The sequence below is a fragment of the Mangifera indica genome, chromosome 7 (assembly GCF_011075055.1).
Source record: "Mangifera indica cultivar Alphonso chromosome 7, CATAS_Mindica_2.1, whole genome shotgun sequence".
NCBI lineage: Eukaryota > Viridiplantae > Streptophyta > Magnoliopsida > Sapindales > Anacardiaceae > Mangifera > Mangifera indica.
The window spans coordinates 14,252,923-14,263,903 of NC_058143.1; the positions used below are offsets into that span (position 1 = coordinate 14,252,923).

At 32.4% G+C, this 10,981-nt stretch overlaps 3 protein-coding genes across 4 annotated transcripts; all 3 read right to left on the bottom strand.

Moving 5' to 3' along the window:
- Positions 1 to 953: 953 nt before the first annotated feature.
- Positions 954 to 1,910, bottom strand: LOC123221655 (protein NDR1-like). Its single transcript, XM_044644528.1, has one exon. The coding sequence runs from the start codon at positions 1,594 to 1,596 to the stop codon at positions 973 to 975; it is 624 nt and encodes a 207-aa protein (XP_044500463.1). The 5' UTR covers positions 1,597 to 1,910; the 3' UTR covers positions 954 to 972.
- A 1,706-nt stretch (positions 1,911 to 3,616) lies between these two features.
- On the bottom strand, positions 3,617 to 6,585 carry LOC123220225 (trafficking protein particle complex subunit 3-like). The gene is made up of 5 exons (XM_044642302.1): positions 6,425 to 6,585; positions 6,228 to 6,325; positions 5,894 to 5,993; positions 4,597 to 4,779; positions 3,617 to 3,888 (listed from the first exon to the last, which is right to left on the bottom strand). Exons 1-5 carry the CDS (start codon positions 6,479 to 6,481, stop codon positions 3,766 to 3,768), a joined length of 561 nt encoding a protein of 186 aa, XP_044498237.1. The 5' UTR covers positions 6,482 to 6,585; the 3' UTR covers positions 3,617 to 3,765.
- Positions 6,586 to 8,421: 1,836 nt separating this feature from the next.
- Positions 8,422 to 10,651, bottom strand: LOC123220302 (urease accessory protein F). Of its 2 annotated transcripts, none has more exons than XM_044642427.1 (2): positions 10,154 to 10,651; positions 8,422 to 9,373 (listed from the first exon to the last, which is right to left on the bottom strand). In XM_044642427.1, the coding sequence occupies exon 2, from the start codon at positions 9,354 to 9,356 to the stop codon at positions 8,622 to 8,624; it is 735 nt and encodes a 244-aa protein (XP_044498362.1). In that variant the 5' UTR covers positions 9,357 to 9,373; positions 10,154 to 10,651; the 3' UTR covers positions 8,422 to 8,621. The 2 variants fall into 2 exon arrangements, with proteins under 2 accessions (XP_044498362.1, XP_044498361.1); XM_044642426.1 differs by having other exon boundaries at positions 8,422 to 9,371; positions 10,151 to 10,644.
- Positions 10,652 to 10,981: the final 330 nt, after the last annotated feature.

The following is a 10,981-nucleotide window of genomic DNA, read 5'->3' on the forward strand; positions in this document are numbered from 1 at the left end:
AGCTGAAAATCTTTCAAAAATTCACGCATCTAAAAATTTTGCTTTTACTGTATGATGATATTTTCATGAAAGAAAAGATAGAAAGATGCTGAGAATTTGCAGAATAAAATTTCCACCAAGTCTTTTCCCCCGTAATTTTATTTTTAGTTTAAAATCATATTATCTATATATCTAATTATATATTAAAAATATATATGCATAATTTTATTGCCCTCCATAATATTAAAAGCATATATATATATATATATATTGCAGGTTATAAATAGCCGATTGGTAGATTATGTTGAGTCATGGGTTAGAATAATTAGAACATCAAGGTTGTATTTGAGTCAGGCCGAATTTTAATAGAACCTAATTCGAGGTCGATTTGAATAAGATTCAATTAAAGATTGAAGATTTATGCTTCAAATTTGATTTGAAAATAATTTAACTTTAAATTCAATATAAACTAAGCTAAACTCCAACTTCAATATTTAAATAAACTCAAATTTGAGTCATTTTTTAAATAAACTCAATCTTGAGCTCAAATTCAATTTCTTTGAACTAACCTAAGTTTCAAAATTAAGCAACTTGAATGTGTCTAATAAACATATATAAAGTTAGAAATAATTATATATAATTTCAAAGAAAGTTAATAATTAAAGAAATATATATGTATTATTTTTAAGTATACAAATGAATATATATTTATGTGTTATTATATGATAAAATATTATTTTATTTTTAATTTATAATTATTTAATCACATAATAATATATATATATTATATATTTAAAATGGGTTTAAACAGTTTTATTGTAATAATTAATTTATTCAGTCAACGAGATAAATTAATCAACTCATTGTCAATATAAATTTCCAACAATGTCCTTTCCTTTTTCCAAATTCCAATAATCATATTTTCTTTTGTAAAATTCTTATAGAAATTCTGGAAAACTCGAGAAAAAAAATCGTTGGAAATATCAAATTCCTCTATAAATTAAGAAAAACAAAAACAAAAAAATTTAATATAACTCCAACCTTTACACAAAACCTCAAGCTGATTGTCGCCTGAGAGAGCTTAACGTTCTTCTTGTTGACTTTTCCATGATCGTTGACAACCATCTCACGCCCAACTTTGATCTTACGCCTCTTAGTCCTCCACGCTATGATCTTGAACCTCACCGCCGTTGCCAAATCCACCCTGATAACCGCCGTCCCGCCAGGAAGAACCGCCCGTGAAAGCACCCTCTTGTCCACCTTAACAGTGCCATTTTTCCTAGCTTTCTTCTTGTTACCTTGATAAAACTTGGGAACGATGCAAGTTCCAATGTGGTCAGAGGTATTTGCTTTGTTAGCAATGGTGACGGTTAAAGGGTCGTAGTAGATGCCCTTGTCGTAGTTGGTGTTTACAAGCTTTAAGGTGAAGTAAAGAGTGGTGTTGTGTGGAGAGTTTACAGATTTGTCGAGGGCTGGAAGATAGAAGTCTTGAATGGAGCATCTGGGGTTTGAAGTACGAAGATTTAGCCACAAGAAGAGCGAGGTTAGGCCTAAAGAAAAAATGATTTTGCAGCAGCATCTGCAACATTTACAACGATCTTGTTCAGCCCGAGGCATGGCGAAAACAAAAATGAAGACTCTTTTTATTTTTCTCTCAGAGATTTTGAGAAAAGGAAGACGAAGGCAAAATTGGATGGTAAATGATAGTGTTGGTTAAGCAAAATGAAGAAGAAGAAGAAGGAGCGTGATCGATAATAAAGGAAAGAATTGTTTTGTGTTATAAATTTTGCTAGGTTGTCTTGTGTTTCTTTCTTGTGGGGAAACTTTGGATTCTTGTAAAGCTTCAAGGAGACAAAGGTGAGGATAGGCTTGGATTCAAGTCCTGGGGCTCTAACTCACCCAACCTCGAGCTCGGATCTATTTTAGTTGAGTTAAAGTTTAAACTCACTTCAAATATATTTAAATTTGATTCATTCAAAAGAAATTAAACTTGGGTGTATCTCAAATTCATACTCTAACTAAACTTTAAACTCAACTTAGTATTATAATTAAATCATCATTTTAGTCATTTTTTTCATAACAACATCATTTTTTTATTTTTATCAAAATTTTTTATATTAACAAATTTTATAAATTGAATATTTTTAAAATTTAAATTTAAAAATATTTAATTTTTAGACTCGAGATCGAGGTCAATCTCATTTCTAACCTAGCGCTAGTGTGGGTGGCATGGTGGGAATGTAAATTATGATTTTGTTTTCGTCAGTCAAACCCACATGGTCATGCAAATGCCTTCCCAATTTATGAAGACAAAGAGACAGAACAAAAAGAAAAAGGCCATGCTTGAAACAAAGAGCGAAAAGAAAAGAAAAAGAATGGCATAACAGTAAATTTATAGTAGGTTATCCTATATTATAAATAAAAAGAGAAAGAAATGAAGAAATAAGGAGTCATATAGTCATTTGAATAATCGTACTTTTCAAAATTTGTTTAAAGGATAAATCTAGCAATTTACCAATTATGCCCTTGATGAAACTCAAATAAATGATTCCTAATCAGACTATACAAGACTCCATAGTTTAAACAGGTTTAACGTATTTAGCTTATTTTTGTCATCGTAATTTTTTATTAAGGGTAATTAGGTTATTGGTGGCTTTTTTGAGGTTTAAATTATATTAGGAAATTACAATAGTAAATAAATAACAATTGGAAAATAAAATGAAAGTCTGTCTATTGTATATGAAAATGGAAGATAATGGTAAAATAGGGAAGTATAATGGAGTTTAGGGTAAAGAAAGTACATTCTTAAGACTGAGATTATCAAAGAACCAAAGGATTGGCCTTTGTGTAGGGAGGAAAACTTGGGTGTCTATGAGAATTTTTAAAAGAAATAAAATAAAATAGGAGACAATTAAAATAGAAGTTTAAAACGCTTACTGGGGAAAATATTTAATAAAATAAAACAGATTTTTGAGAAGATAAATCTTTAATAAAATGAAAGTACTGTAATAAATAAAAGAGCAAATGCACTGTCCGAAAATGAGGCTAGATTCATTTAGAGGAATAATAAATATAAGAAATTAATAAATGTGATAAATTAAATGATTTTATCAAGAATAAAGTATAAGAAATATCTTAAACATTTTATACATACTTAAATAAAGAGATGAAGTGCAAATATTATGAAAATAATAAGCCAAACCAGTAATTCCCACCCAAGGTTTTGCTAAAATGACAAAGTTCCACCCGTTAAATTTAAAAAATCTAAAGTCTCACCCTTCTTTTAAAATTTACTGTTTAAGTTAAGGGTAAAAATGTTATTTAGTTAAAAATATTTTAAAAACTAAAAATTTATCACATTTCCCCCCTTTTATTTAAAAATCTAATAATTTTTCTCTACCCAAAGTTTTAAAAATGACTATATCCCCTTAGGGCTCAATTTCCGGCGACCATCTCCCTTCCGGCCTGTCTCTCATAGTAGACTTCTTAGTCATGTTTAATTGGCTCAAGGTGAAAGGTAGCTGCTGCCTAGGAGCCAAGACCATGGCCCTCTATACTTAACCTTAATTTGACTGTAAAACTTGTACATTTTTGCATAAAAGTCTCTTCTTCACCCAGAGAAAATAAATCTAACCACTAAACAAATTTTGTGGGATTCATTTTAGCTCATGTAACTTCAAAACTCACTAGAGTTGCATTATATAATATGTCAAGCTATTAAATTGCTATCTTTTAATCCAAACTACAACAATCAGCTCATGATATCACATCACATAGCATGTTATTCTATTCATCATCCTTGTACGGGTACTCTTCTGGAACTTGCTTCAAAAGTTTTACCTGAAGCTCATATGCATCATCCCCTCGAAGCACATCACGGATCCAACTGACTTCAGTCTTCAATGACACCTGGACTCATACAGAATCAGACCACAATATTCACAGGGAAAGGAGAAAACAGAAGAAAGTAAAACATGGGCAACAGCACCATCCAAATTCCTCAATGCTACCGCAATGAACATACTGAGAACACCACAAAGAGTTGCAAAAGCAACTACCACCAATTTTTACTAGGATGAGTTGAACTCAACTCAATTACACCTCTTTTTATATCAAATAAATTGATTATTTAATAAATTTTGCATTTTAACAAAAAAAAAATTCAGACACAAAGAAAAGGTTCTATGAGAAAAAAAACTAAAGAAACAGAAAATACTCTAAAGTAAAAGGTCTCCACTAACCACACAAAGAAAGCCATACAATAGGTTTAGAAGTTAGCAACATTCACAGACTAGATAACGAAAAGGTTTAAAATAGAAGCTTCTTAAAATTGAGGAACTTGCATTTCCATATAGTCACAGTTGAATTCACCCATTAGCAATATCTTACATAGCATATAAAAGAAATTTTTCATAATTACGAGTGCTTTGTTGTTCAAATGATTTTATATAATAAGCTCCATCAATAAAACAGCTTTCAGGCAATGGCAAAATCCTGACTCTTTATGATAAAGCAAATATCAATTGTAAGAGGCATGTAGGAGACAAAGAATAGAACAGTTGGAGAGATCCCATAAAAAGGAAGGTATTGAAGGTTGTGCAAGCAAAGAGGTGTTACCATCTCTAGGGCTCCTCTAATGACTCCACTCAAGATGTTGCAATAGTAAAGGCCTTGACAGGTATCAGGGAGCTCAACAAAATCCACTAGGGGATTATCTTCCAAAATTATGCTGCAACATGTCCCATCAGCATCCCAGTTGGACACTGATGCAGTAACCCCTAAGAACATTTTGAAACCCACCTGTACAGAAGCTTTATCAGGTCATAAATTGAGCCTACTTAATGCTAAGAAGAGGACATTGAGACAGTAGGTCAACTGCAACCATACAAACATGACCCAGTATGCAAGTCATATAATTCACATTAAAAAACTCAGCTTTTTAAATGAAACCACACCAGCCAACATCAATATAAAAGCCATAGAATATATGCTGAAAAGAAGCTGAGTAAAAGTAACAGAACCACATAACTATTAGACATCTGTTTAATGCTGCAAACCAGGCTGGATCAATGAGCTCGATGACCAGAACAAATCCAAACAACATGGCTCAACAACTTTCAGAAGGACAGTAAACCTAGCACCTGAACTGTTCTACCATAACCCTGATAAATTAATTCAGGCACTATCTACATCACAATCAGATTTCAAGAATATGGGAGCTTCCAATCCTGAATTCATTCATTACACATAGGTCTCCTAAAGCTTTACTAACAGAAATGCCAACATAATAGAGTGACACCAGTTGAAAAGGTTCCAACAATATTTAAGAGAATATGTGTCAACTGCTTAATATATTGCATGGAGATGCATCCTAAATCTTTCAATACAGGCCCTTTCTGGCGGTCATATTTTTAGCTGCGGTTCATAGTTGGCCAAAATTTCAAGCTAAAAAAGAAGAACTTGAGTTAAAACTTATATCATCAAGTATCCAAAAGCAAATAGAGCACAACAAACCGAAGCCACCAAAGTTTTAAATAATAATTTTATGTGTCTCTTTGATAGAAAAAAATTATGAAGATCAACTTATTTAACTAAGTTGAGGTGAAGCTCAATGACACCTTTATATATCAATATATTGTGAATTCAATGAAGCATAATTATGCATGCATTATCAAAGACAGATCAATAGGCATCAATCACTAACTATACCCATGGATAGACTAACTGTGTCCTAATTTTATTAGTCCAGAGTCAATATACACAACTGATAGTAATAACCGTCAATAGGATGCAGGAAAAGAAAAAGAAACTTTATGAAATGATATGTTAAAGCTATATCTGTAAGTAACGACATTAACAAATTCTGGCACAAATAGTATGATTAATTAATTTCAACCAAGTAATAAAACTAGACCTTTGCAATCACTTCAGCAGTCTCTTTGAAGTCAACACATTTGGTGATATTAGATTTCGCTAGAAACTCATCAATTAGTCGAATTCCCATATTATAGCCCCTGCAAAGTCATTAAATTCAAATGAAAACGGCCCGAAACTCACATTGTTATATCATCTAACACTAGAAATTCCATCGGAGACTACAACAGAAACACTTGATTCAGCTTAATTCAGAAGTGAACTTAAGACAATATATACGACATCGCACATCTATTAAAGAAGTAACCTTGCCATAATAACAATTCAATTTCAAAAAAAAAAATGTAGAAACCGAAGTAAATCGAGAAGCGTACATTTGATCAAGCTGTTTGTTAACTTCCTCGACCTCTTCGAGATCCGTCAGTAACTGACGCACGGTGGCACCGTAAGTTAAGGTAAAAAGCTCAGCATTCTACACAAAAAATATTTCCAAGGCGAGCAACTCAATTCAACAAACCTAATTTCACAAATTAAATTTTCATATTACAAAGTAATTCAATCAAACAGTTACCACGCGCTCCATGTTGGCGAAGATAGCATCACCGGATCTCGGACCGACGGGCGCCATGTTAAGATCTAAAGCAAAGAAAACAAATATTTCTTTAATCTGATTTGTGAATTGTTTTAAATTAAATAAAAAATAAACCAGGAGAGAAAGATAACAAATTTAATTTTAATATGTTTTCGTGTTAATATTTTTTCAATTTCCCCCCCTAAGTTTACAAAAAAGATTTAATTTGTTAATAGTTGTGATTTCTTCAATCGTGTAGGGCTGAAATAATCTGAAAGTTGTATTAATAAGAAATATAGAATTCTCTCAAACTACGTCCAAATGACAAGTTCACACCCTTGAATCGAAAAATGATATTTTCCCACCTTCAGTCAAGTATTCTTAGTAAAATCAGTTAATTTTTATGATAAATATATTGAAAACATAATATATATTTCATAATTTCTAATATTTATTAAAAATAAATAAATTTTTTTGTCTAAATTTAATTAGAATATATTTTTGCTCATGTTTCATACAATTTTATGTCTAAATTTTATTCATGTTTAATAAAAAAAATTAAATTTCATTAAGAGTTTTACCCTTACCCAAACGTTAACTAAAAAGATGAGTTTCCTTTCACGTTGATATACTCACACATTTATCACACATAATAAATAAATCAAACCACCCATCATCTAGGCATTTGAGGATGAGATTTTAACAAAGTTACTTTTAATATAATTCCTCCCTTATCACATATTAGGTTATCGGTTCAACACTACTTAACAATCATCCTCTTATCACACATTAGATCATCAATCCAACACCACTCACAACAAATTTAATATTAACCTCAGTTAAACCATGGCCAAACTTTAGTTAATAATATAATTTTCCTCCTCTAATACTGCTCATAATAAACTTAACACTAACCTTCCTTCCTTTGAGTCTCTAGAGGTGAGATTTTATCAAAGTTATCAATGTGAGATATCAATCCTCCCATTATCATACATTGGGTCATCAATTCAATATCACTCACAACAAACCCAACTCTAACCTCTCATAAACCAAGGTCGAACCCCCCTCATCTAGACCTCCCCTAAATCAAACCAATGTCAAGCCCCCCACATTTGAATATTACCAAAGTTACCAAAGCCAACACTAATCTCCTTTAAATTAGGGTCAAACCTCCCCTCATCGAGATATCAAAATTGATGCTAAACTACCCTTATCACACATTAGAAACGCTCACAACAAATCCAACACTAACCTTCTTTCAAAAAATGGTGAATGGAATTGTTTTTAACCTTAGGTTTTAATACCAATTGTTGGTGCACCACAAAAGTGTTATTGAGTCCTCTATCCCAAAAGCAAGATCAAGGGCTAAGCCTTTCCCTCACATTTATATACTCACACTCAACTTAATTCTCAATCAATATAGGACACTCATTAAGATGGGTAAGGAATAAGCATAAAATATGGGACCATGACTTGGCTCATTGCAAAACCAATTGAGCTACTTTTTTTTATGTTGAAAGTATATCATATTGATTTGATATTCAGAATTTCAAAGTAAATTAAAAAAAGAAGAATAAAAATATGGTACATATACACATAAATTTTAACTATATACACAGCAACAGCTCTTCTTGAACCCAAAAAAAAAATAAAAAACATAAATTTCTCTCATTTGTTAACTAGGCATACTTGGTTTCCAATACACTCAACATTCCGGTCCCCACCACCCTACTTATCTCAGAAATCACCTGCTCATCAAAACCAAGCATAAATTCTCCATCAAAGTTCACATCAATTTACTAATACATACACAAAGAAGAAGTCAGTTTATGATAAATGATGAACTAAACATTCATTAACCCATTGCTGTAAATAATAAACACCCATTAACTCATTTAATTACAAATTTTGATTGTACATTAACCAACAAATTCTGAAATCTCAAAGACACTTTTATTATTTGACTAAACCTTGGACAGTCAAGAAAAACCCCTAAATAAATACGAATTTTCAATCAACTGTAAATTGATAAAATCTGAGTTGAGAATAACAAATACATCAAACACATTGTTGAAGGCCATAACATGTCATCGAGCAATCCACATTTAGGTTTCTTAAAAATCAGCCGAAATTTACAAAGCTCGTAGATGAACAAAACAGAAGGAAAAAAAAAAAAACTGAAGCCCTTGCTGGAACATCAAGAAGAAAACAGTCTAGAAAACAAGTAACCATGACACCCTTGCACAATATCAAGCAATGGAGCCGTTTGGCAAGCTTCCTCAACTACACGGTCTTTCCATCTGTTCAACATAGCTTCAGCAACAACACCAATCTCATGCTGCAATACGGCTGCACCAAGTGGTCCAACTAAGTTCAATCGTGTAGCTGCAGAAATAGCATCTCTTATTGTGACAAACATGTAAGCTCTCTGAGAAGTTTCACTCTGCAACCCAAGAAGTCCACAGATCATCCCAAAAACAGGAGCATGGTGGAAAGCAACAGTGCCAGAGCACAAAGAGGTTTCCCTCATACTTTTGAGAGAGGGAATTTCTGAAAACACTGCAGCAGCTACTCTCATAAGTGCCAAACCTTGTGTAATTGATGCCTTTCGACTTACTTCATTAGTTAAAGTTGCATCCAACATTCTGTCAAGTTTATGCCAGGTTTCTAAAGTTGGATTAACAGTTGCAGAGTAAACAAAAGGAAGTAGTAAGCTCCCAGTATTCTCCAACACATGAATCAGATAAGTTCGAAGATCATCAGGAGATGAAATAGTGCGGGCTTGAACACCAGCCTCAATACCAAATGAATGAGCGAACCCTCCGGTAGGGAGAATGGAATCAAGGAGTTGCCATTCACTCCAGTGTAAATTAAATTCTGCAGATCTTGCTCTTTTGCTCCCACAGCTTATTTTCATTTGGTCATCCTCCATAATAGAATGAAGATCCTAAGGCAATGATAGTAACAAGCAAATCAAAATTCTGCATGTCAACTAAAACAAATGGGTAATAATTACATATCTACTCTTCACAAACAACGGACAAAGAGTAACTACAGTTTTAACACCTTCCCTTCTTCAGACCTTACAATCCACAATACAGTGATATCACCATTCATCACAAAAAATACATATCACATAAGATACCACAAACTGAATATATTAAAATCATAATGCAACATTCTTCTTTATTCAGGTTTAATCTAATTCATTCTCAAGAAAACTAGCAACAGACCTTCAATATTGAATGTTATACAAAAATGCAAAGAGCTAATCAATTTAGCTGTCGAAATTGAATTGAGTTGTGTTTCTGTTTTTGTAAGCATTCAATGGGTACAATTGTTTGTTGTTTTCTATCTTCACTTTTTCTATTCCAAGGGGGAAAAAATAGTAGGCATCTGGAAGATGAGGTTTTTAGCCTTGGTTTTACAATCAAAAAATCATAAGCACATGATCATCTCAATTAAATACAAAATGATTCAACAGAGCAAATAAATCTTTGAAATTTATTCAACAACACAACTGCTAACCAACTCAAAACAATTAATTACATTTCATATCACACACTTAAAAGAAAATCAAAATTGAAAACCCAACCCATATTTCTTCTCTCTCCACCAGTTCCAAATACAAGGCGTCTCAGTAATGGCATTGACAAACAACAAGGTTCAAAAGCCAAACCCATGCAAATAAGTTGCAGCTTAATTAATTTTTTAACAAAATATTACCTTTTTTTCTTCTTCTATATCAATTTGGGAGTATTTGCATTGGTAGGCAGGAGTGAGGATGCATCAATAAATTGTTGGGGTTTCGTACATCAGCGGGTCGATGACCCAATTTGGGGTAAGGCCGTCGTAGATGGTGAAGGAGTGGGTTTCGTTTACTGAGAGTTTGGGCGAACGAACCAGTAGTACTGAAGTTGCGAAATTACGTCGGTTCAGAGACTCTCTTCTCGACGAATCTAACCGGAATGTCGCCGTCGCCGGCGGTTAAAATGCGGAGTGTACGCTGCCAATTTTTTTTCCCGGACGCCAAATGGATATAGGATTTGGTATGACGAAGAGACATTAACATTTAACGATGTTAAATGACTGAACGGGTTCACGTCATGGGCATATTTGCTATTTGAAAGATCATAAGGACCAAAATGTAATCATACTCTGAGTACTCAGGCTTTACCGTGTGGACGAATGTCGAATCTTTAATTAGGGTAAGGCTTGAACAGCGATCTGCTCAAATACCTCTAAGATCGAACTTGCACTAAGATTGCTCAAATTTTACTCGTTTTTGAGAAACTAAATTTGAATTTAACTAAAATTTGAATTCAAATTGATTTTAAACCCAATAAGTATTATAATTGAATAAAAAATACCTAAAATAATATTATTTTTATACGTATTAATTAAAATAATTTCGTTTTAATTTATTTATATTAAAATTTTTTAAGTTTAACGAATCAAACACTATTAAAACTCGAATAAAATCTTAAAATATTCAATTTTTATATTTAACTCAAGTTCGTTTGAATCAAACTCATTTTATATTTTTTTAAATCAAAT